General features: G+C 39.4%; 2 protein-coding genes across 2 annotated transcripts; both read right to left on the bottom strand.

The window, feature by feature from the left end:
• Window positions 1–496: 496 nt before the first annotated feature.
• Window positions 497–10,312, bottom strand: LOC121172301 (oocyte-secreted protein 4B-like). The gene is made up of 5 exons (XM_041004152.1): window positions 10,037–10,312; window positions 9,505–9,602; window positions 8,362–8,512; window positions 6,677–6,707; window positions 497–561 (listed from the first exon to the last, which is right to left on the bottom strand). Exons 1-5 carry the CDS (start codon window positions 10,310–10,312, stop codon window positions 497–499), a joined length of 621 nt encoding a protein of 206 aa, XP_040860086.1.
• Window positions 10,313–19,421: 9,109 nt separating this feature from the next.
• Window positions 19,422–26,655, bottom strand: LOC121172300 (oocyte-secreted protein 4A-like). Its single transcript, XM_041004151.1, has 5 exons — window positions 26,505–26,655; window positions 23,376–23,554; window positions 22,259–22,356; window positions 20,859–20,999; window positions 19,422–19,874 (listed from the first exon to the last, which is right to left on the bottom strand). The coding sequence occupies exons 1-5, from the start codon at window positions 26,653–26,655 to the stop codon at window positions 19,799–19,801; spliced, it is 645 nt and encodes a 214-aa protein (XP_040860085.1). The 3' UTR covers window positions 19,422–19,798.
• Between the last annotated feature and the right edge of the window lie 915 nt (window positions 26,656–27,570).

The following is a 27,570-nucleotide window of genomic DNA, read 5'->3' as shown; positions in this document are numbered from 1 at the left end:
GCTACAACAGACGAGGATCCTGTACTAATTAACTGTTTAAAAATAGGAAGTAAAATAGATAGAGCAAAGAGTTGCTCCCATTTTTTTCCTTGACCCTCCACTGTTAACAGACACATTTCTTATCTCCCAAGCCAGGCACACCACCAGGCAATTCACCAATACTCACTTTCCGTTCAAATTTTTTTTTTTTTTTTTAGTATTCATAAATCTAACCTAAATATCAAGTTGATAGTTTGGACTTAATTTGTTCTGAGGAGATGTGTCTTTTTTATTGTTTAAAACAGAATCATGTGTATCAAGAAGTGTACATGTACGATCATAGCATGTAAACTTCAAATAATTCTCAACCATGCTTTGCTAGCCAAGTACTTGTAAGAGTGGCATCTAAGAAACCACCCATGGCTAGGAAATAGGAGCACTCAGAAACACAACTCCCCATATAGGACAGCCTGAGTAGCAGGTAAAGAAACAGAAATGCCTGAACACATGACACAGGTCATGTCAGGAAGCGTGAAAAGCACCCAGAGCCAAAACCACTGCTCCCTTCGAGATCTGAATGGCCTGGAAGGAGAAAAAGAAGAAAAAAGAAGAGGTGAAAAGTCACAGGATTCTGTTTCAATAGATAGGGTGGAAGCACTGTTCCTTTTTGATCAGATAGCTGCTTGCCTAACTCTCCAGCCTCATTCCTCATTGCCTGTTCCATTTCTTTCCGTCTCCATGAGTCTCCGTTGCTCAGCATCACTCCCCTCTTCTGGAGTATACTTCCCATCTTGTGTAACCTGGATGATTTCTGCTCTTCTGCCAGGCAAAGGGGGTCAGTACGACATCATTTGTTCAGGACACTTATGTTAATCCTGGCAGGCTAGATGATGCAATCCCTTTCAGCTATTCTCGGGATTCCTTCAACTTCCCTTCTCAAATACCACATCAGTCTGAGGTTTGTCTCAGACTGAATGTTTGTCTGTACCTCATTTTCTTCCCTCAAGCAATTCTCGTGCCTAGTGCAATATCTGCCATATGATGGGCACTTAGCTAATCCATGTTTAATAAACACACTTAAATCCCAGCCCCAAGGAGCCCCCATTAATAACAAGATTTATCTGCAAGCACTAAAGCTCTCTAATGAAACTACAGAACCATTCTGGAAGGGAGAAATCTATTGTAACTACATCATACAAGCTGACCTAAAAAATTGGGGAGAATTTTCAGGCTTCAGGTTAAACAACTAATGTTCTATAAATTTGTCAGTTTTTTAAAAAAGATTTGTTGGAAATGCAGATTTACAAAGAGAAGGAGAAACTGAAAGATCCATCTGCTGCTTCACTCCATAGGTGGCTACAGTGGATGGAACCAAGCTGATCCAAAGCCAGGAGCAAAGAACCAGGAGCTTCTTCTAGGTCTCACATGTGGGTGCAGGGTCTCAAGGCTTTGGGCCATTCTCTACTGCTTTCCCAGTTCACAAGCAGGGAGCTGGATTGAAAGTGCAACAGCTGGGAAAAGAAGCAATGCCCATATGGAATCCCAATAAATGCAAGATGACAATTTAACACTGAGCCATCGTGCCAGGCCTAATTTTCCTTTTAAAAAGATTCCAGAAATGTAGATTTCCTAAGGACGTATCCAGTTAATTTAACAACCCAGTTCTTGGGGTTTTATTCATCATAACCAATTTAGTTCTCACAATAGCCATATTCAGGGCTGTTGCTGTTATGACTTTTCTACCTTACAGAGGAGGAAGCCAAGAAATAGTAGGATTAACTTGGTTAAGGCCACATAGCCAGCACTTTGAGGAGCTAGAGATCATTACACTATCCTGACCTTGAAGCTTACACCAACACTCACTCACCAAACTCTAAGCCTCAGGAATGTCCACCTGTCATCCTCAGAGATACAGGTCAACTCAGATGCAGCCATTGGGACCTAATATACCTGAGGTCTAAGGTGTGTCCACACCTGCATCTTCCTAAAAACATGACTGTATTAAGTCTAGCGTCTTTCCTCAAGGTATCTATCACATTCTAAAGGGAATCCATCTTCGTGAAAAAATATTCCCAATCTGTCAACCCAAGATAAAACCTGCAGACAACCCAAGAAGCCCATGTAGAGGCACATTTAAGAGGAAAGAACTGGGGATTTCCACAGAAAGGGAAGCTTTAGGGTTTACTGTGGGGGTGTCAGGTTCGGGCAGACCTCTTTCCTCCCAAGTTCCTCCTAAGAGCAAGCAAGAGATGCTCAGTGATAACCGTGTGTCTTTTTCAGAATACAACAGGCTTTCTTTTTTGTCAAGGTCTCTTTGCCTTATGCAGCACTAGGGTGGAGTTGGTAAATGTTTTACTGAAGACTGCCGATCATGTCTGTATTTGGGGTTTCTCTACAGGTCCTGTTGCTCAGTGATATTAGGAACTGGCACCAGGAGGAACTGTCTTCCAGCAGTGACTGTGAGTAATGATTAGTTGTGGAACTAGGATAAAAGAAAAAAGTAAAGCAGGCAGTAGGACTAGTATCTGGAAGGCAGAGGATGGTGGGCCAATCATGTGTTTTTGTAAAATGTGCCTTTGTACCACAGATGAATGGTCACACCCGCTCTCCACAGGCTGAAAAACTACTTGTCTAATGTCACAAATTATAAACCATCATGTACAAGTCACTTGGACACTTAAATTAACTCATTCCATTCTCAACAATAACCCAAGTCCTAGCTACTGTTACTAACATTCACTTTCATGAAAGAACAAAGTATCACATAGAAAAGTTTAACCAGAGTTCCTAATATTTAACTGGTTGTGCTGCCAAACCACATTCCCAAACTGGCTGGAAGCATTGATGCAGAACCCCAACCTGGGTCCACTCACTAGATAGACTGAAAAACCATCACTGGCATCAGAGTGGCAGGGGAAAAAAGCATTTTTTAAGATTTTCTTTTTATTGAAAAGGCAGATTAACAGAGACTACCACTGGTTCACTCCCCAGATGACTGCAATGGCCAGAGCCGAGCAGATCCAGAGCCAGAAACTTCTTCTAGTTCTCCCACATGGGTGCAGGGTCCCAAGTCGTTGGGCCATCCTCTGCTGTTTTCCCAGGTCGCAATCAGGAAGCTGGATGGGAGGCAGAGCTGCCGGGACACAATCCAATGAGTATATGGGATCCTGGCACTTTCAGGGGGAGGATTACTGATAGAGTCATGTTGGGCTGTAGGTATTTATTGCAGAGCTCAGAACAGGGGTCCAGCAGCTATCACTTAAATCCTGCTTTTCCCTGAAGAGTTAAGAATACAGGTTCTTATAGGTTGAAATTGGGGTCGAGAGGCAGGTGATCAGCTGGTGTCCAAATGGTCAAGTACCCTGACCAGTGGACTCTATCACCTTTTTTTTTAGGTTAGTCAATGATGTCATGCTCTTTGGGGCACTTATAAAAATGGCCATCTGGGAGACCTGCAAGCAGCTGTTTCTGGTCTGGCCTAGCCGTAACTATTAAAACTAATTTGGAGAGTGAACCAAATGAATGTGTGATTGATCTTAGTCTTTAGTGGAAAAAACAAAAGGATTTAGGAGACATTTCATCACTGAAAGTAAGCTAAGAACTAGGGTCAAAATCAAGAGGCTACATTCTATAAGAAAAAAGTCCCAACTATCCTGGCAATTAAGCTAACAGTTGGAATGGCCACATTCTATATTTGAAATAGCTGAGTTCAAGTTCAAGCCCTGAGCTGCATTTCTATTAATGTACACTCATGAAGGTAGCAGGTGATGGCACAAATGGTTGGCTTCCTGCCACTGAAGCAGGAGAGCTGGATGGAGTTTCCTGTTGCTGACTTAGTCTGGTCCAGGTCCAGCCGGCATCAGCAGTTGGGAAATGAACTAGCATATGGGACTTTCTGTCCTTCTTTCTTCCAATTGGCAGATGACACCTATCTGAATGGATTCATCGGTGTTTACCTGTTCATTCACATTTGTACCTTTTAGCCATTTTAAATGGAATTTCTCAAGATTTGCTTGTCTTACTCCACAGTATTCACCTTGCACTTAGTTGATCCCATGTGTGGATGTATTACACACAAGATGCAGGTTTCTGTATCTGAACATGTCAACTCTTGAAGTTAATCATCTGACTTGAATTTATTAAACATTTGACTCATAGCTTATAATTTCATAGATTTTAAAGTCACTGTTTTGAATTTATATAGTGCCAAAAGTGATGCTTGCCATAATTATAAAACTAATATAAAATCAGACCAGGATTTTTACCACAGGATAAAAATATTGACTCAAATAAATTAAAAGCAACAATCCTACTAACCTTGATTCTTTCCTGTTCTGAACTTAGACTGTTTTTCAAAGAAAACACAGACTTGCTTAAGATTTAGAAATTTTAAGGAAGATATCACTTTTGTAGGGTTTCTCACAAAAAAAATTAATCATGAAATATTTTGGTTAATGGGGAAATACAAGAATATTTTTAAAAGTGAGAAATGAAATTACTGATGTTCATTTTGTTGCAAAAATGAAATTCTTCATGTGAGGAGTCTTAAAAGCTCACAGAACCATGTATGAGAAGACACGGATTTCAGAAAGTATATACAAATAAACTTATCCTAATATTTATCCATAAATATTTTGAACATTTATTCCTCATAGCCCAGGTAGAAAGGATCAACAAAGAGTACTTTCAGCTACTTAGAATGCTCTGGGGAATTTATACATTTTACTTCCTCTGAAGAAAACCTAGCATGAGCATTTATGGAACAAGGTCCCAGGGTAATTCAAATGTGAAGCCAGATTGGGTAAATCACTAAGTGAAACAGAAGATCTTTAAGATGAGATGATTGGAGATGGATATAAATGAACTGCTCCAAGAATAGGGGCCTCACCTATCGAAGTGGCTGTCATGCTTTATTGCAGGAGAGAAAGCTAAAAATTGGGGGTTCAGCAGACTTCACTGGCAAACATACAGGTTCATTCCTGTTCCTCTGCAGAACAAAACTAAGATGCACAGCTCTTTTAATCCTATCCTTTTCTTCCCTCGCCCTCTCCTTTATTTGCATTCTCCACATCGTACAGTAGCTGCCAGACCCATCTGCATCATCTCTTGCCACGGAACGGAAGAATGTCTTTGCCAATAGCGCCAGTCCCTGCATTGGTTATCAGGAGGTACCTGCTAGCAATGACTAGTGTACATTACAGAAAATAAGTTTATCTTTTCTCAAACTTGATGCATCTCCTCTGTCTTTTCTCAAGACATGAGGTAGGTATTATTTCCAAGCAGCGCCTCATGTGTAGGATCCTCCTTCCTAAACTCAAACCCATAGGTGCAGCAGGCTGATGTATCCACGGAATTGGGCTGGAATTGTGATCCTTGCTCTCCTACACGTAGGGAATCCTCATCCGTGATTGGTAGCTGGACCTCCTTATTCAATATTGTCAGTCAATTCGTTCAGGAACCTCAAGAGAATGAGTAAGTGATCTTTTCCATTAAGAAATCTCCAGCAACCTGCTGACTAATGGGTGGAGCTAGGTGGAAGGGGTGGCTAGAGTGTGGTTATGGCTTTCCATGGCCTCAATCTTCTTAGGATTAGACCATAAAGCAATTGGAATATTATCTTCCATATTGTCTCAAAGTAATTGGAAGAATAAATACTCAATTCAAAATGACTTAAAGTAGAAAATTTGTAAGTCAAAGATTGTTTTGAAAGTCTCCCAACTGTTAAAAACAACTATAAATAGTATAGATTATGAATCTGGAGAAAGGAAAAATAAAATAGAGGAGAGAAGATTTAGTTTGAAAGGGATGGATTTTACCCTGGGACTCTTAATTAGTGGGTAGAAAGTTAGTAGCTGAATCTTGAGAATGTTCCATCGTATGTTAGATCTATAACAAAAATACACTACATTTGAGCATCTCTCAATGTAGTTTTATTATCACCGCAATCTCAAAGAGTGATGACTTCACTTACAATGAATTCACCGAACATTTAAATCTATAGTACAGGTTCTCATTGTCAGATTTCAGAAGGTATTTCAACAGTGACAGAACATCAGTGGTACTGAAGCCAGTTCCCAGATGAGTAGGTACCACATGCTCCTTTGTCTCAGGGAGGAGAAGTCATGGTACAGGCACTGTCAACACAGTGACTCATCTGCTCCTACAGGAAAGGGGAGAAGGCAGTCAAGAGCTGCGTACATAAAATCCTACACAGAGAACTCAGGATGCTTAAATAGAAACAGCCTGAGGAAACAAATTCTTACTCTCAAATGTAATTTATAATCACGCAACTAAATCAAATATGTAAGTTAAACATTATGTTATCAGAAGTAACTGGAATCTAAATATGGATAGATCACTGCTTGTCCAAGATGATTACAGCATTAGCTACTGAGGTCACACGTTTCAACCTTAAGTTACTAACAGAACTCTGGTTGATATTCTGTAGGGAAATCAGCTTTGTTCTTTAGTCTATATGCACAAGCTTTGTGGTGATTTTTAAAATAAACTTCGTGAAAACATCCTTAAATTAATACGGTACTAATATCAGAATCTTATGTCCTGTTTTCATTATTTGGATATGTATAATACCCATACATGTGCATACAATATGCACATACACATTTCTCAGGTTTTTCAGAAGATCTAAACCTATACCCAGAGACCATCAAACTTTTGGAAAAAAAGTTGGACGTACTCTGCAAGACATAGGCGTGGGCAAAATCTTCCTAGAAAGAAACACCAAAAGCAAAAGAAGTCAAGGCCAAATTAAACAAATGGGACTACATTAAGCTAAGAAGTTTCTGCAAAGCAAAGGAAACAATCAACAAAATAGGAGTGGGTTTGTTTTTTTTTTTGCACACTACACAGAAGAAAAAGGGCTAATTTCCAGAATTTACACAGAGCTCCAGAACAATAATATCAAATCGAACCAGTCAAGAAATGGGCACAGGAAAAGGGCAGACACTTTACAAAGGAGCAAATTCAAATTTCTAACAAACACGTGAAAAATGCTCTAGCTCTCTGGCAATAAGGGAAATCCAAATAAAAACAAGGAGGTTCCACCTAATGCCTGAAAAAAATCACCCATATACAGAAAATACCAACAACATCTGCTGGTGAGATTGCGGAGAAAAGGGAACTACTGCACTGTTGGTAGGAACGCAGGCTAGTGCAACCTATGGAAGTCAGTATGGAGAACACTTAGGCAATGAAAAATTCACCTACCATATGACCCAGCAATACCACTTGTAGAAATATATCCAAAACACTTGTTATATAACAAAGCAACATGCACCCCAATGTTTATTGCAGCACAATCAACAATTGCAATAACTTGGAAGCAACCTAAATGCCCATCAACAGAGGACTGGATAAAGAAACTGGTTCATCTACACTATAGAATACTGCACAGTGATTTAAAAAAAAATGAAATACATTACTTTGTGGCCAAATAGGCCAAACTAGAGACCATTATGCTAAGGGAAATGAGCCAATCCCAAAAGGTCACATATCATATGTTTGCTCTAATATGTCAAATCTCCAGAGATATCATGTGAATCTTACACTGTTAATATTACTTCATACTTACTTGTACCTAATGTAACAAGAATTTGTGATGTAATTCATCAATTAACCATCCACAGGAGGTGGATTGTTTATAACCATCTGTGATTGTCACTGTCCACATATAACTTATTGGTACGGCCCATGAGCAATGAAGGTATAATCCTCACTGTACCTACATTAGGGCTCCAGGATACAAGAATTAACCTACAAGGAAATGTTATTCTCCACATGGCTGGGAGACACTTCAGTGTAAGCATGATGAACTTGGGAAACCACGATGGACACATATTATGAACCTAGAGGGGAAAACAATGGGAAGGGGAGGGAAATTGGGGAGGGAGAGAGGAGAGCCCACCGCCAACTAAATTTGTCAAAAAATAAGAAAACACAAATGGAAAATATCAGAATCTTGTGTCCTGTTTATTATTTGCATATTGTATATTACCCATACATGTGCATACAATATGAATATGCACATTTCAGAAAGTATTAATGTAGAGATCTGCTATATTCATTCCAAGATAACTTTCAGTAATTTTCACTTTCTCAATTTAAATTAAAAATATACAATCTTATATCTGACATAGAAGCAGAGGAAATGGATCATATGGAACCTGCTCAAACTTGCATGCCAACCACCAAGAAAACTGATTGCACCCAGCTACAGTTTATGACACTCAAGTCTAAATGGCACACATTAAGGTAGAACAATTTGAACAAACTACTGTAAAAGATAGGATCATTATTTTCCCACTAAAGTTATATTTGACCGATTACAATTAACCATGAGAAGGGAAACTTGGGTCTTCTCACCTTCACAACACTAACATGTGGTCCATCATTCTCACTGGCGGGGGGAGGGACAAACAACTGTTGGGCTACATTCGTTACTTGAGCTCTATCACTCAAGAGATTGATTTCATGCCCATTCATCCCAAAAGGTGCCAGAGACGGAAACTCAAGTCTAAAAGAGAAAGTTAAGGGAATGCACATGATTAGTAGGGACAAAAAAAATTTTTCTATGGGAAAAAAAATTTAAACCACTTCTCTTTTATTGTAAGTTATTATTTTCCAAAGTAACCAGGCTGGGGTAACAAGAAGTGTCAACTCAACTCTACAGAAGCTTATTATAGAATTCCAAAACTGCCAGTTCACATCCTTCTCATTTCATCGCAAGCTACATAAGACTTCTTTTCTAATGGCCTCTGACAAGAGCAGAGACTATAACCCATGTGTATTAAACCACGTAGGCAAGAAGAGTGACATATGAAATATATGTGTACGTAGATACACACACAAACATGTATAGTGACAGATACATACTTCTAACATGAGGGTTCTTAAGAATTTATGAAAAAAATAGGGAAAAAGCATGGGGCTGGTATTGTGGCATAGCAGTTAAAATATTGCCTGTAACTTCAGAATCCCACATGTGTGCTGTTTCAAGTCCTGGCTACTTCACTTCTGATCAGCAACTTTTTATGGTCTAGTAAAGCATTGGAGAATGATTTAAGCCCTTGGGTCCTGCACCCATGTGGGAGACCTGAAGGAAGTTCATGACTTTAAACCAGCCCAACTCTAACCACTAGAGGCATTTGGGGAGTGAGGCAGCAGATGGGAGATCTCTTGTTTTTCCTAACACTGCCTTTCCAACAAAAATACAAAGAGAAGTGTATTCATGTCTTCTATTGTAAATGAACCAAAAAGAATCATCGCATGAGTAAATGAGTGGGTGATCAAGTTTAGAAAAATCATATACTTAACTAATGTATGAATGTTTACTGAAAAAGTGCTTTTAACTCTTCTACATGCTTGAAATTTTTCCTAACAAAAAATAGAAAACTGGAGGAATTTTAGTTGTGACATAAGCATCCCCTAGGGCACTTTGATAGCTAAGGTTGCATCAGAAACAATGGATGGACTTAAGAACATAAAGGGAGTTTTTACTACACTTACCTCTTTACAAAGCAAACTACAGGGAAGGCATAGGTGGTATCCAATCTTGGTCTGTAATTGATCTCTGACAGTATGAAAGCATCCAAGCCTTGGAATACCTGAGATGATTGAGAGCTTTAACTAGACACCATTAAATTATTTGAACTGAACATGTCAGTTCTAGGAAAAAAACTCTAAAATGCCATTTAGCTTTAGTTCAACAAAAGCAACGCAGTAGAAATATTTTTTTTTCCCTCTAATCTTTTACCTTTTTATGATCATCTTCTTCAGAGAAGGAATAGGAGAGGGACAGTTTTAAAGACAATTTACCATCTCCAAATTAGCCCTTCATTTGTGCATACAATAACCACGAGGCTTAAAGTGGCAGTCTGACAGCAGGTTGGGTTTTGAAAATTAGAAATCATAATGCTAAACTTTTTAAAATCCTTTTATCTGAAAGACACTATCAAATGTTGCCCCCAGTTCTTATGTGAGAACTGTTCATTGCAAAAAGATCTGAGTGTCTTTTAAGGGAAGTAATTATGATACTTACAAATTTCTTGATTCCACAGTGAGTGACAGAATAAGAAAACTCATAGCTGAATGACAGTATCTTTGTCACAAGACAGTTGTTTCCCAGATGGATGTCGCCAATTCCAACTTCTGTGTCATTATCAAAGGGTTTCCTTTTGATTCTGGCTACCAGCCAGTCATCAGAACATACTGAAGTCACTGCTGCACAAAAATCCAAAAAGGCAACTGGTTGGCGTGCCAAAGCAAACACACTTTCTGTATCACTACTATTTGAAAGAAATGTAACTTCTACCATACACAGCCTTCAGTATTCCGGAAATCAATCAAAAATAAGAGGTACAATTTTTAACTTATTTTATTTTAACCTAATATGCTCTACATTATTTACATGTAGTAAAAAAAAGATTTCAAAGGTTGTTTTCATACTGATTTCGTATAGTCTGTGTACTGACTACTAGCACAGCCAAAATTAGTTACTCCAAGTGCTCAATAACCTCTGGATGGTGACAGCTAATCTACATTTCTATTTTACATTGTTATAGAAAGCCACCTAGAGATAAATTGGTTATTTCTTCTAACAATTTTCTCATGTTTAAGCTATAGTAATTATTACCTACCCTTTTGGGTTCAATGATAAATAAGATATAGAAATATATTAGAATAAAATCTAAAACTTAAATGTTTAATTAATGTCGATTTAAGGTAAAAGCAATTTAGAAGTCTTTTTGCAAGAGTCTGCAACCACAACTTCTTTATACATAGATTTGTTTGTCCTGCCAAAACATCAGTGATCCAGTCTAGAACAAAACATTAATACTGGATAGAAGACTTGTACACACAGCTCAATTAAACCAAAGGAGCTATGCTCTATCCCAATGGAAGTCCCCAGTGACCTGCAGTCATTTGTCTTTGGCAAAATATCTGTGTTACAAAGAGGGCTTCATCTGGCATAGAAATCTGAAGTGCGCAACTTCACACTATTGCTTATTTCAACCACTGAAAGAGGGCAGAAGCAAGCACAGTATACAGCACATCACTTTTCGGGAAAGTGATTTTGCTGTGAAGATTAATGGTACTGGTTTCTGAGGAGCTTCCATTGTGGCACAGCAGCTTAAGCTTCTGCCTGCAAAGCATCCCAGTGAGTATGAGTTCAAGTCCCAGCAGCTCCACTTCTGATATAGCTCCTGGATATGCTCCTGAGAAGCCAGAAGATGGTCCAAACATCCCTGCCACCCATGTGAAGACCTGGGTGGAGCTCCTGGCTTCAACCTGGCCAAGCCTGGCTCTTGTGGTCATTAGGAGGACAAACCAGTGAATGGAAGATCTTTATCACTGTCTTTCCCTCTGTCAAATAATCTTTTAAACCCAGGGCCTTTTTTCTCAAGAGAATGTTGACACATATTATAAGCATGGTGATAGAAACTGTACCAGTGAAGTTTTAGATGAAGATGAGAAATATGCAGTCCTTGGACCATTAATGGCAGGATTATGGTAGTTTCCATGGGACATATCAAAATGGGAATCAGATATTTATTCTCTTTTTCAAACTGAAAAGTCCTATATAGACTATGCAACATAATAGACTCAGTCATCATAAAAACAGAATGTTAAAGACGCTGGCTGTCCTTCATATCTGAAACTTATCTATAATACTCGTCCAATTGGACACACCCAAGTTTACTATTACCATAGTTACTAAGTTTTGCTGTGTATGTACCAGTTCCTAGGACATTTGTCACAGCCTGTGTTCTTCTTATTGAGCCCAACAAGGAAATTTTGAGTAGGCTGGGTGATCTATTACTCAGTTCCCAGCTAAGAAATTAAATGTTCAAACCAAGTCTCAGCAACTAACACCATGTCAGATCAGATTAGCTATGTTGACCATCACTAGCCGATTCAGCTGTTGCTAGAGTCTCAACAGTATCTCCAGTTTCTGAAGATTTTGATCTTAAATAGATATGAAACAATGAAGAGGCAAGAATCAGCATAAAAACGAATGCCTGATCTGCAGAGGGACGATACCAATACCACCTGAGCACCCATCAGAAACACTGAATTGCAGCTTTCATCCCTAACCTGCTGAACCTGTTTCCAGTTTAAATCGACTCAGATGGTTTGTATTACGCATAACCAACTCTGGAGAGTAACTTTTCTAAGGAACACCAGCATTCAGAGATGTGAAGCAGCAATTGTGAAAGCAGATAGGTGAAGAGAACCAGATGCAGTGTCAACATTTCTTATTCATCCTTTTCATATCACTAACACTTTATACTGCAAGGACTAAAGATCTTATATATGCCAAATATTATGGTAGTACTGAACTAGATAGTCAATGAAAAAATAGCCTGATAACTGCTAAAGCAGAAATTCGATTTTTTTTTAAAACTAGCTTTATGTTCTAAATTGTCCCTGGCTAATCTAATCTGATTTCAACATACTTCTCAATCCCAGTTTCAACCACATACAATTTTCCCCCTAAGAAACAGTAATAGAAAAGTTTGCCTCATAACAAAGTAAAACAGAATACTGTGTTCTCAAAATAAAAGGAAGATCAAACAAGCCCAGGCGTAGCTGGTAGAGCTGAGAGACTAGGTTGATGGACTCTACTGAAGCCAATTCTGATTATGAAATAAAATTATCAGAAAATTGATTTGAGGTGTGCTACCGATTATGCTTCCAAAGTCTTTATTCACTAAGATTCATTGAAAGAAGAAAGTGATTAGCTTCTGTTATTAGAAGTCAAGGGGCTGGCACTGTGGCACAAGTTAAGCTTCCACGTATGACGCCAGCATTCCCTGTAAGTGCTGCTTCTGGCTGCTCCATTTCCAAGTCAGCACCTTGCTAGTCTACCTGGGAAAGCAGCAAGAAAATTGCCTCAGTATTTGCGACCCTGCTGCCCACATCAGAGTTTGAGATGGAGCTGCAGCCTCTGTCATTCAACCTAGCCCAGCCTTAGCTGGTACATGCATTAAGACGGTTAATCAGTGGAAGAAAGAGCTCTCTGTAACTACCTTTCAAATGTGATTGCAGAAACATCAAAAACTGCATGAAATGTAGCAGTGATTTCATGCATGGAACTAGTTCTGCAGAGTGAACAAGTCTCACAAAATACCTCTATGCAGAAAGGAAACGCTCCAAGGCTAGATTTCTACTCAGCCCTACTGGAGTTGGTTGTTGCTATTGGTTGTATGCTACAGAATTGCATAGTAGCCTTCTTGATCATTATCCACTATATACCAGTAGCAACCCCAGTTGTGACAACCAAGTATACCTGTAGATGTTGCCAAATACCCGTTGGAGTGGCACACAACCATGGGGTCCAAGCAACATGTTTAGATACAGGACACAGTCTGCAGGATTTGCTCGGCAAACCTTTCACACCAGTATTAGACACAACTAACATCAGGTGGACCCACTAAGGCGAACAGTAGATAACCTCTCAATTCACTTCACATTTGAGACCTTCACTCCATTGGGTCTCATTGTACTGCAAAGTGCAAATATAACCCCTGTAACTATTAACAGTGGCCAAAATTAAACTCAGTGTCTTAAGTAATTTGCCCAACTTCATGCATTAACAAGTACCAGAGTTGGGGTTAAAATGTTTCCAAAACGAAGCTTCATAGGAAGTCATTTGAACTTACGCAAGCTCATTTACTAGCTGTCTGTTTTAGTCTGCCTGCCAAGCACTGCAAATAGGCCAAAAATCTTCACCTAGAACTCTGAATAAGACAGCCTTTCCTTTCCCTGGTTCTCTCAGATCATATGAGGCCTCGTTACATCAGAAACATGCGTCTAGCCATCAGAAGATGGCAACTACATCAGATAAACCTGAAGAATCTTACAATTTTTTAAATGAAAGAAAATTCCCAAGTATAGCTTAAACACAAAATGATTCATGGCGATAACACTGTTTAAAAAAAAAATACAGTTGAGTTGGAAACACACAACCCTAACAGTTTATAATTGAGGAGGTATAGTTCAATTTTATATACAGCAGTGTTCTAGAAAGCAGTCTTGTCGCTCTATTGTCACCAACTCTAAAGACATTTCTTGTTCATACCTGGCTCACCTCCTAAAGAACTCCAAAACAGCAGAGAAAGGAGAAAGAGCCCGCCTAAGAGCAGAGAGGACTTCATCACGCCAAACTCCAGGACACAGCACGCTCAAGGAAAAGGCAACAGCAAGGGTCCGGGCTTTGCTAAGTCTTATAAACCTTTGACCACATTCAGCTGTATACAATTACACCCTACTTGGGTAGCCCAGGAGAATCTGTTCTCCGTAAAGAATGGTCCATCTGCCAACTGGAGCGTCATGACCTCACCTGAGAACTTGTTAGTTACACAATATGTCCCACTGTAGAGCTATCGCATCAGCATATGCACAATACATATGGGTGCAAGAGTCTGACAAGCATTCAAAGTACATCTGAAATTTGAGAGGCACTTCTCTTGGCAATTTAGGCTCCGACTATGGTCTTTATTTTTTACTTGTTGAGCTCTTAATTAGTGGAATGATAAGCCTTAGAGGATAGGGCAAATTCAAAATATTTTATCTCAAAAATAAGAAGATTTTGATATTAGAGATTATACCTTAAATAAAATCAGCAATTCTATTGTCGACTTCAAGGTACATGGTGTACCTCTGGGACGATCCACATGCCTATATAATGCATGTCAATGAACTTATATAAAACAAGAGATTTAGTGTTTAACAAGCATCAGGAGGCACAGACGATGCCTCTGTGACTGAGAGTCTTACTCATTCTCGCATTGTTCATTTTAAGTTTCATGAGCTACTCACAAATTTGAACACTCATGTTGACTGATGTTATGGATGCCTTCCTGTATAAAGCATCTCTGCAGTTTTCCACTTATATGTCTTTAAGTTTTAAAGATTTGTTTTTACATGAAAGGCAGATTTTTAGAGAGAGGAGAGAAAGAGAGGTCTTCCATCTACTGAGTTATTCCTCAAATGGCCACAAGAGCCCAAACCTGGCTGATCCACAGCCAGGAGTCAGGAACTTCTTCCCAGCCTATTCATGTGGGCGCAGGCCATAAAGCAAAGAGCTGGATCAAAAGTGGAGGAGCTGAGACACAAACTGACACCACGTGGGATGCTGGCAATTTCAGATGCATGATTAACCACTACGCAAGTTCTGTATTTAGATGTCTTTATTTTAAACACCAATTTGTAAATGTCTAGGTAGGAACCTTTTGGTTTACACATATGATGAATATCCTCTAACCTATCTGATGTGCGTGTGATTATAAAAATTTTATGCCAATTTGATTGGGACACTTGATTCCCTGGGATTCAGTTAAACACTATCCTTGTCTATCCAGATAAATTGGCTAGGTTGTTTCTTAGTGAGAACACCTTATTCAGAGAATGAACAGATAAGTCACCAGCTGGGGACTATTATTCAAAAATACATAGCGAACTCTTACACTGAGCAATTGGAAAACAACTCGGCTTAAAAAGGACCAAGTACCCGAGCTGACATTCCTTCAAAGATATGCATTTAGTCAATAAACGGAGAAGACTTCTACACCAGCAAGTGAAATTCAAATAATGAGATCTACTACACACACCTGTGAGTATGGCCAAAACCCAGAACACTGACAAAAAGATTTGGAGAAGCAGAAAATCAAATCAATGGCAGTCAAAATGTGAGGTGGTTAGAAAACGTTAGAAAACGGATAGACACTTGTTAATAGTACTTTGATGAAAAACCTCATCCTGAATTACCTATGAAGATGCTGGATTTCATTTTCTAATACTATACATTTCTGGATCGTATAGTTTTTTTCCTACATGTATATTTTCATATATGGGGCAGCAATGTGTGTCTTTATGTAATCCTAGTCATTGAGCACACATTTAAGACATACTTGCTTTGGGGTGGCATTACGGTTCCAGAATCCATGCTGGAGCTCCAGCTGGAGTCCTGGCTGCTTCACTTCTGATGTAGCTCCCAGCTCAAGCACCTGCAAAAGCAGCAGAAGGTGGCTCAAGTGTCTGGGGTCCTGCCAGGACCGAGCCCATCCAGGCCCATTCCCAACAATGCAGCCATTTGAGGAATGAACCAGCTGGTCAAAATCTCTTTCTCTGCCACAGACTTCCCTCTTCTCTCCCTACTCAGTGTCATTCTGCCTTTTAAATAAATAAACACATTTTTAAAATATTTTTATTTAACATATTTTAAGGCTTTTTGTAATATGTCAGTCAATGTCATTTTTTGTACATTTCTAATAACTGTTTTAAGCTTATTTAGATAAAGTAAATAATTTTCGTGTATTTCTCTTTTTTTTTAAGATTTATTTTTATTATTTTTTTATTGGAAAGGCGGGTATACAGAGAGGAGAGACAGAGAGGAAGATCTTCCGTCCGATGATTCAATCCCTAAGTGAGCGCAACGGCTGATGCTATGCCGATCCAAAGCCAGGAGACTCTTCCGGGTCTCCCATGCGGGTGCAGGGCCCCAAAGCTTTGGGCCATCCTCGACTGCTTTCCCGGGCCACAGGCAGGGAGCTGGATGGGAAGCGGGGTTGCTGGGATAGAACCGGCACACATATGGGATCCCGGGCGTGCAAGGCGAGGACCTTAACCACTTGCGCCACCGCGCCGGGCCCAATTTTCATGTATTTCACAGTGCAGATTTGGGAACACAGTGATACTTCCGCCTCTACCCACCTTCCTGTCTTGTCCACCTGCCCTCCTTACTTCTTGCTTTTTAAGTTTTTACAATAGCATGCTTCCATTTCCACTTTGCTATCATAGGCTTCACACTGCAATGAGTAAAGATTTCAACAAGTAACAGGCAGTAAAAAAAAAAAAAAAAAAAAAAAAAACTACTCTTCTTACAGCATAAGTATTGACTTTTAAGTGGGTCTCTGTCGCTAGACTGTCAGGAGCCGTGTACTGTAGCCACACTGAAGCCATTTTGAATATAGAACTATGGGCCAGTGGAAAACCCCCGGCTGACTAGATGCTTGGGAAAGAAGTTATAAAACTAATCACATGCTTAGCTTCAATTGTTTCTAGCAACTGTTTCAGAATGTGATTTATGCTGTACCTGCCGACATCCTGTTACTGGTTCCCTACACTGTTGTTGATATGGTGGTTACTATTGTTGATGTGGTGGCTGCTCAAGAACAATCGGTCTTGAGACCATGGCTTGTGTCCCAGTTTCTCCTTTCCTCCCTGAGCCTTAGTTACTGAAGAATATAAAAACTCTCAATTAAAATCAATAGACTGACAGCTTGATCAGACATCCTGCCTTGCTGTCCATTCTTCGTGTCTCTTGTCCATTCTTTCCTAGGTTGGTTGCAACTCCTGTTGACTGTCCTGCTGGACGGGACACTAGACTTTCTGCACCATGAATTTCCCTGCTAACATCAAAAGATTGTTCATTTCATTCTAATTTTCAAATGTATTGTTCCAAGATCATATTACATTCGTAATGACTATAATTATGAAACTCTTAGGAGGGGCGTGTAAACCATTCGCATGTTCTAGAATCGGTGATTTTACAGTATCCTTGCTAGAGGTGTGTGTGTTTACTGATTTTTCTTTTTAAATTTTAAATTAGATTTTTTAACTTTCATACATTGTGATTTTTTTCCCCCAAGCTGCTCTGGCCCACCTTCATTTATTTGAAAGACTGTGGCTATTGAGGTAGACAAAAGTGACATATGTGATTCTGGCAGTGACTCCATGTCTCCACACAAAATGTGAGTCATCTATGCAACCAAAGCAGTAAGCATATCCATAATCTCAAATTCTTTATGATGAACTTTGCACCTGTTAACCAACCTTGTACGACCCTTTCTCCTCTTTCCTAAGGCTTATTTTTGCTTCCATGACATGGACTTTTTTTAAACCCCAGTAGTTGCAACAGCTACAGCTGAGCTGATTTGAAGTCAGGAGACAGGAGCAATTTCTGGGTCTCCCATGTCGATGCAGGGTCCCAAAGCTTTGGGCCATCCTTTGCAGCTTTCCCAAGCCACAGGGAGGGAGCTGGATGAGAAGTGGAGCATCTGGGACACAAACTGGTGCCCATATGGGAACCCTGCAGATGCAAGTTGAGGATTTGGACCACTGAGCCATAGCTCCTGGTCATGATGGCTAATCACGCTTTTTAAAAAGGGTTTATTTGGGCCTGGAGTTGTGGCCTAGCAGCTGAAGTCCTCGTCTTGCAAGCGCTGGGATTCCACATGGGCACTGGTTCTAATCCCGGCAGCTCCACTTCCCATCCAGCTCTCTGCTTGTGGCCTGGGAAAGCAGTAGAGGACAGCCCAAAGCCTTGGGACCCTGCACCTGCGTGGGAGACCTGGAGGAGGTTCCTGCTCCTGGCTTCGGATCAGTGCAGCACCAGCCGTTGCAGTCACTTGGGGAGTGAATCATTGGACGGGGGATCTTCCTCTGACTTTGCAATATAAATAAATAAATCTTTTTAAAAGGGGGGGGGGGACTTAAAAGCTAAAAGAGAGCACTCCCACCCAGCAATTCACAACATTTGGGTCTGGACCAGGCCAAGACCAGGAGCTTTTTTGTCTCCCACATGAAGGGCAGAAGCCCAAATACTTGAGCCATATTTTACTTCTTTTTCCAGGCCACCAACAAGGAGTTGAATGGGAAGTACTGCTCATATGGGATGCCAACATGGCAGGTGGTAGGTTTTATCTGCTATAGCTCCCAATACCTTAAGAACAAGGAAGTTCTAATGGTTCAAGAGAAGTGAAAAATTCATTGGTTGAAGTGAAAATCATGTTCTTAAAATTATAAAGAGCTTATTGATACAACAGGGATTATATCTTGTTAGAAAGCAGACAGGGTAAAGAAGAAAATGAAAACTGGACAGAAAATTCAGTCCTAACTCCATTTGTGAGGCAGGTGAGGTTGTTTGGCACATTTGCCTTGCTTTCTGTCCTCCTTTTTTGTAATCTGCCTGGCTCTTGCAGTATAGAAACTCAAGAAGGGCAGACTTTCAAAAAAAAAAAAAAAAGCTTCATTTTAGTCTAGGAATTAATCCCTTTTACAAGTTTTATAAGGAGTACATACTGTAGTACTACAGTGAGTTGTTGCTTTTGTCAGTTGGCCCAAAGCATATAGACTCAAAAAAACTCCAAGTCTGTATAAGTTAGTCCAAAAGATTCATTTTGCAGTGAAAGCTATCAGAAAATCTGAATCAAGTAGATTCTGTGCCCACCACCATTACTACATGTAATGTATATAATATGTATATTGTACATATATGAGCCAGAAGGATGAACCTACATTCTCAAATTAGTGAAGTCATCACTACACAGAAAAGGAAGAGGATGTAAAATTATGTGTGGGTGATGGGGGAAGGGGTCAGCTACAAATAGGAAATGATCCACTCTTCTTGCAGAGGAAACTCAGGTTTCATTTCACATACATCATTAGAAGCAAGGCAAATTAGGATTGATCAGAGAACTACAGCAGAGCAGTAGTCACACAGCCTCCACGTGGTTGGGCCATGAGTATTCCTTTTCCCTTCAGAAACCAACATTTCTTAAGTAAAAAAGCAATAGTCATCCAGATATTCAAATTTTTATTTTTAAAACTGCCTTTATTACAAATTTAAAAGTCTCAAAAAGTTTCTTTGCCTCCACATAGAGTTCATGGTGGTATCCAGAAGCACAACTTCACTTTAAAAAGATTAAAAAGGAATACAGTGGTATCCAAAGGCACTAGTTCAGCTTTATAAAAATACAGTCAATCCCCAGAGAGTACCCATGTTAGTAAAACTGCCTTAACCACCAGAACTTATTACTTCATTTCTTAATGTGAAAAAAGCACAATTAGAACTCCCAAGGAAAAAGCTGTTCCTGTAAGGAAGAAAATGAAAGTCAATTGAGATTACTATTGGCAAAATGATTACATTTCTTTAACATCTTAGATATACATGAAGACATCAATTTAAAACTTCACAAACTATTATAATGTTGTAATAATTCAGATATACGTGATTATTCATGTGTGACTATTTGTAGTCTTTATATAACAGTACATCAAAGTTTTGAATAAAATGGTTAATGGATACCTAAGGTAACAAATAAATACTTTGGCCCTGCTGGAATGCTGAGTCCAAGGGCTGTGCAGCATTTGAACATTCTTGGGTTTCTTCCTCGCATTCCAAAGGGTTTCTGCTTACAGCCAATGCGTGCTTACAGACCAAAGCTCAGGCATTTAAACACACAGGTCAATCCCTGTCTTCATAGAAATTCTTGGAAACTTCTAGTCCTATTCTAGAATCATGTTTTTGTTTTTTTTTTTCCCTGATGCTAGCATCACAGTGTAGCGGGCAGCTGCTGGAATCCCATATGGGTCTGAGCCCTGGTTGCTCCATTTCTGATCCAGCTCCCTGCCAACAGCCTAGAGAAAACAATGGAGGGCAGTGCCACAACTTGGGCCCCTGCACCCAGGTGGGAGAAAGCAGCAGTTGACTCCCTGGCTTCAGTTCTTGTCCAGCTCTAGCCCTATGGCCATTTGTGAAATGAACCAATGAATGGAAAGATTTCTCTCTCTCCCTCCTTCTTTCTCTGAAACTCTGCCTTTCAATCCTCCAGTTGTATTGGGATGGATAACATTAATAGCTACTAAGGCTTCCTCTAAAATCTATTTTATTGAGAAACTTAGAGAGGCCATGACAAAATATGTCCCCAGTGAACACTAAGGCATGGTCACAATGATTCTAAACTGAAATCATAGGAACACCTGGTACACCATGCGCAATATGTGCCATCTTGAATCCTCATCTTTTGTCATGAATACGTTAGAAAATATTCACAATGCAAAGTCAAAATACTCACACCAACGATGGCCCTGGCTGGGCCTCCGTACTGCTTGCCTGACACGTTGAAGTATTGTTTCTCAACAGCTCTTGAGATGCTTCTCCAGATGCACTACTATTAGTTGCTACCTCTTTTGATGCAAAGTTAAATGAGAACTTTCTGAAAAGATACAAGTCTGAGGTTAGTGTCACATTACTGTTATATCTTTAATGACTGGAAACATGATAAAAACTATATGAGACAACTCTTTGTATGGAATAAAAATGTCAAATCAAAATATGACTCCATGTAAAAATGCAAGTGGATTTTTGTTGGTTTTTAATAGATAAGGAAAAGTTTCTATCAGAATATCCATTCAGACTTTGTTACCTTAGAACCAGTGATTTGTGATCCAGAAGTAAAGTCTGAAGTAATGCCAACTGCCATTGATCTTTAGAGCTGTCATCTAGAATCACCTCATTTCATAGCTGGCAAAAGGGATCAGAGTTTTGTGTTCCTGGCCCAGTGCGTGAGCAGATAGGAAACTGCTTCCTCTTTTAGAAGGCAAGTTAAGTGTTCTAAAGGAAGCCTGTAATACAGAGTAGCTCACTGCCGGGTGGCTATCTGCTAAGCCTCTTTGGTACCTAGATAAAAAGGGAGAGGGCCATCATTGTGGGGCCATGAGCCGAACTGCAGTTTGCAATACCAGTCTACAAATCACTGACTCAAGCCTGTTGCTCCATTTCCAGTATAGTTTCCTGCTAATGCACTTGGGGAAAGCAGCAGAGGATAAACACTTGTGCCCTTGCTAACCATGTGGAAAGGAACAAAGATGCCATTCCTATTTCCTCAGTTTGATCTAGACGAGCCCCAGTCATTGCAGTTATTTGAAGAATGAAAACAGTAGACAGCCAAGCTTGCTCTTTTTAAAATAAACATATTTTTAAAAATTAATACATTGAGATGACTGATTTTATATATGGATATGCATGTTATTTGATGCTACATCTATTCATGGCCTTTTAATCAAAATCAATCTCAGGGCCCGGCAGCGTGGCCTAGTGGCTAAAGCTCTTACCTTGAACACGCCAGGATCCCATATGGGTGCCAGGTTAATCCTGACTTTCCATCCAGCTCCCTGTTTGTGGCCTTGGAAAGTAGCAAAGGATGGCCCAAAGCTTGGGACCCTGCACCTCCGTTGGAGACCTGGAGGAAGTTCCTGGCTCCTGGCTTTGGATCGGCACAGCACCGGCCGTTGTGCTCACTTGGGGAGTGAACCATCGGATGGAAGATCTTCCTCTCTGTCTCTCCTCCTCTCTGTATCTCTGACTTTGCAATGAAAATAAATCTTTACAAAAAATCAATCTCAGTATATTTTCAAACATTTTTACTCTCATCAGAAACATCTAGTAGCCAAGAAAGCATTAAATAATACCAACCTCTCAATGATGCACCCTATTGGGGTATAACTTCTGAGATTTAGAAAGACTGGTTCGTATGAAAGTGAACTTTCAATTAGGATACACCAAATGCGGTCCTGAAGAGCAAGAATTAATGTTAATTCTGATGGGTAAGAAAAACATCTTCAAATTAAAATTAGAATAATACAGAATTCATTTTATATTAAGGAGGGACCAGTGTTGTGCTTAGTGGACTAAGCTATAACCTCTATGATTCCAAATTGAGTCCCTGCTGCTTCACTTTAACTCTAGCTTCTTGCTAACATAGTTCCAGGCTCCCATCTTCAACCTAGACCAACCTTGGCCATTATGGCTGTTTGAAGAGTGAACCAGAAGATGAAATATTTGATTTCCTTCTCTGTGTAACCCTGCTTATCAAACAAGTAAGTCTTAAAAAAAAAAAAAAACGAAACACAGAGGAGAGAGGGGAACACAAGGATGTAGACCTTGAGGACAGCAGAGCTAAGTGGCACAATGTCTACATTTAGACAAAAATCCAAGCACTGCAAGACCCCCAAAGATAATGTCAGGAATGTTGTATTTATCTGGCAAGTAGGGCTACAAACACAACTATGGGTCATCGCAGTTGTTTGAGTCAAGGTGTGATTTTTGCTAAATCTGGAGTACATCCCAAACTCTCCAGTCTCTTCTGAGTAATAAACTTGGAGTATTTTATCATTTCAGACCAAGTTCTACATAATTGTAAAATGGTGATAGTATAAATCAAAGCTGCTTAAACTTGAAAATCCATCCAGAATATCTAGAAAATATTGTAAGTCTTTATAGAACTGTTTTGAAAATAGCTACTTCTGCCACTACACCAGGAGAGCCACCATACCCTATCTAAATGAATGTGCTCATCTTTCGGTGAAATCTTGTCCTACACAAGCAGCTATTGAATTTGGCCAGAATTGCAGAGTAGATGTAAGCTATTATTCATAAATGAGTTAATGTTTTTACTGGAAAATTATACAAAAACGTAAGGCAGAGAAGTCAAAATTATATGAAACGTAATAGCAACTGACAATTACCACAATATTAATAAGCAGATCTTCACTTTAAAATAGAAAAGCCATTTATTAATAATTGTTCTTACATGTTTCCGGATGCCACAGGAAGAGACGGTATAGAGGAACTCAAAGAAAGAAGGCAGCACTCTGCTGACAGGACAGCCAGTCCCAAGGTACAGTTCATGCCTCTGGGGATGCAGCTCATCCACATAAGGTGTTCGCCTAATTCTGACTCGCAGCCAGTGTTCGGTACAGCTTACAAACACTGATCAGAAAGAGAAAAATCACAGATTCATCTCCAACCAACACCTTCACAATGTTCCACCCAGAGGTGACCTGAACACCACACTAGAGTGTAAATGCACTGGTTTCTGTATTTTCTTGATAGCTTGGAGGTGTTCTTCACATCTAAATGTGAGTGAAATAACTATTTCCTGGGATTCACGCAGCATGCAACTGGAGGAAGCTGTGATGTACACAGATGCTAGGAACAGTCAAGAACAATTCTTGCTATTACTAGTAAGAAAAAAATTCGCCTCTTATCTGACAGTGGTCTTGGTATGTTAGACTCATTCTCTAGCATAACTGTACCATCCAGGTTTAAGCCAGTGAATGTGCATTTTTAGAAAACGGTAACTCTTTACTAAGTAGAACACTTACTGACCAGAGGTCTTTCAAAAACCTTTTCCATGAACTTTTAAGAACTATGTATGAATGTCGAAAGATTTTGATACCGAAATGCTTGAAGTTCACTATTCCATGAACTTTTAAAATACCCTCATTAGACACATTGTGGTGCTTACTTGAATTTTTTTTACACTTTTAAGCAGTACCTCACTCTTCAATGTTATATATGTATCTTCACATTTATGCAATTTGCCATAGCCATATATTTATTTGATTACTGGATTACACAAATATTTTTAGAGTTCATGGAAAATTCCTATTTAAAAACTACACATGGATTTTCAAAAATTCTGGTTCAGATATTCTTATCTCAATAATTCTATAAGCTTTTAGAAGCACATTCATATTATCTTTTTATATCTGCTAAGAGAAGCCAACTACATTTGCTTTCTGCAAGAGGTTAATTGTTTAATATGAGATGGCTCAGTATTACTAGAGCTATCTGGCAGTTTATAGAAACCAGGCTTTAGCCAGAATTTCTTATTTTGGTAAAACATTTGCCCTGTGTTAATAAAGCAAGCAACCAATAAAGACATTAGCAGTCTAACAAAAATGCATTCATTTATGACCATAGACCAGCCATAAAGATTAAGCAGAGGCACAGACACATATTTTAATATAATCATATTGTCGGGTTTTACAGGCTGTCACCAGCCAATAATGTTAGAAGTAACAATACTTTGAATCAAAGACAATTTTTAAAATCACTTAAACTCAAATAGAGCACGCATTTACTCAAATGAGTTCAATTTCTTCTTTATCCACACAGAATAAATCCAGAAAACCTTCTCTACCCCATTTCCTATACAAATACTTAGAATTCCCTTTTTTCTTCATCTACCCATACAGTATGAATACTTAAGAATCCTTTCTTATTTCTGCCTCCTTCACTTCCTAGAACTTAGGGTTCCCTACAACTTTGTACTAGTTTGAATGCCTTGAAGCAGAGTAGATGATCTCAATCAGTGGTTCTCACCATGAACCAACAGGCAAACACCATCTAGTGATTTCTTAGGAATTCAAACTCCCCAGTACCAGCCTGGTTGTGTATCTGACACCAAAGTTGGGACCCAGAAATAAATGTTGTAACCGAATCTCCAAGGCAACCGAAAATTTTACAACCACTTCTTCAAAGGATTTTTATCATATTTTATCATTAGCCATTATCACATATTTAAATATCTATTTAGCTTGAAATGAACTGTTTATCTAGACATTAATCTCTTCCCTTTTTCTACCACCATCTTTGTCAACTGCTGATAATGAAGTGACTGTTTAGTTTTTCTAAGTAAAAATTACCAACATGTCAAGCAAATTAATTGGGGGAGTGCTTTTGGTGTAAGTTCTTTAAGGTACAGCTGAAAGAAAACAAGATGAGAAATCAGAGGGAATGGAGATAAAAGGAAGAAGAAAATGAGGCATAGCTGAAAGAAAACCTGAGCTCAGGCATGCCATCCAGCTGATGGTATGTTACAAAGGGCTAACCTGCCACTTGGGTCAACCACACTCCATGCTGGGATGCTTGTTCAAGTCACAGCTTTTCCACTTTTAACCCTGTCTCCTGTTAGTGCTCAGGAGTCAGCAGGTTACAGCACAGGTGCTTGGGCCTCTGCCACACACAGGGAGCCTTGCGTGGAATTCCTGCCTCCTGGCTACAGCCTAAATCAGTCCCAGCGGCTGGGGATTATTGAGGCTTAAATCAGTGGAAGTCAGATTTGTCAGTCTAGCATTCAAAAACACAAATATTTTTAAAAGAAAAACATGCATTTGAGGGTGTCTGTACAATACTGTAAGACTTGTGGTTAATAATCCCCCTCAGTAAGAGGAAATATTAACTTTTCCCTCACAACGCAAGATGGCTAGCAATTTGGGAGATTCAAGTCATACATGTTTATGGCAAGCCCTTTATAGAGTGAAGTGTCCAGAATCCTTAGAAATTACTCAAATTTCACATATAAGATAGCCTGTGAATATTTTGAAAATTTTCCATGCATATCAGATCTGGACTAGCGATGGGCCCATTTTTGAGAAATATGCTTCAGCTGCTTTGATTTACGGACTCAAATCTGTTTCACCAGTTAACACTAGCTTGATAATCTACATGAAAGGAGTTTCTGTAAATAAATAATTTATAATTGAAAGTAGTTGATCACTCTGTCCAACCTATGTACCATGTTCACAAAATCATTTGAAACTCCCTTTGATATCTGACCAGTACTCCCGATTGATCCATTCATCAATTCTTTAAGTTTTGAAAGGGTGACAAACATGTCTGAGACAGATGAAAATATGAGGGGTCTTCAAAGAGCTCATGGAAATGCACATTATAAGATAATTTGCACAGATATATATTTTTGCCTTCTTTTACTCTGATTTTTCATGAGCTTTCTGAAGAGCTCAAAAACACTTGCAAGTGAAGAGTAAAAACAGCAGCACTTTGCAATCACCTTAGGATGGGGTAGAGAGAAACACAGTGAAGATGCACCAACCGGTTACCTAACCGAAAACTGAAAGCCATCAGATATTACCAGATGATAAAACCCCAACGTCCAAACTAGACAAGCACTCCATGGCTTGCAGCACCACCCTCCGCAGCTCCCTCTTGTTCTTACAATTCTGTAAACTGTGAACAGGCACAAGAAGCAGGAAGAGCCCTCCCAGCACATCAAAGACCTTCATGGCGTCGGGTCTAGAGCCAGAGTATGGTAGGAAGCAGGAAGTCAGAGGCGGTGAACTTCTGCAGAAGGTTATAAGCCCTCCTGGCCTTGTCGGCTGTGGCTGATGAAGTGTCATCCGGGAAAGCTGAGAAACCCTCAACCCTATTCCTGCTCCTGACAAGAGTCCTCATCATCCACAGTCAGGCAATCAGAGAGAAAATGTGGCAAAGGTGGTTCTGCGCTGCGCTACCTTGCACTCAAGATGTCTCCCTCAAACATATGGTATGACTGACATTATATCTTCTGTGACCTGGGATATATTTATTTGGGAATGTTAAGCACAGAACTGTATTTATCAATCTGGAGTTTTGTGGGGGAACCAAAAAAAAAAAAAAAAAAAAACTTCATTTCCTGGCCTCCATTTGTAGTAGATGATTCTAGCATAAGGAGCTCATTAATTTGATCTAAGCAACTCCAGGTGACCCTTCTTCTGGTCAACAAATTTGCAAAATTGCCCTCTATGCTTGGAAAAGCTCTGCTTTCTGTTTTATTTGCTTGCCTGGGAGTATTTTATCACAAATATCTTCATCTATGATTACCTGAAGAAAAATTTCAGGAGAGAATTTTTGTCATGTGAAACCTAGGTATGCAAAATCCTGATGAAGAGAGTGATTGAGAGTGAGAATAATTTTGCCCCATGATGTCTTGGCGGAAAACATATAGAAGTTCCATATAAAACATGAGAATTTGTTAAATTATCTCCAAAAGTACCTGATTTATCATACAAATTGCCTCAGCTTCTAAGGGAAGCATACCTGCAGGGGCATTATCAAAATTAGCTATCAGAACCTCCAGGATTATGGGCTGATACAGAAAGAAGCAAGAAAAAAGACTTACGAATGATTATCAGAAATCACAGATGAAAGCTCTTGCCTTG

This window comes from Ochotona curzoniae, unplaced genomic scaffold (genome assembly GCF_017591425.1).
Source record: "Ochotona curzoniae isolate NIBS_2020 unplaced genomic scaffold, NIBS_Ocur_1.0 scaffold_3171, whole genome shotgun sequence".
In the NCBI taxonomy this organism is placed as follows: Eukaryota; Metazoa; Chordata; class Mammalia; order Lagomorpha; family Ochotonidae; genus Ochotona; species Ochotona curzoniae.
Note: the sequence above shows the minus strand (reverse complement) of the source record. Positions and strands in the feature narration are given on the sequence as shown.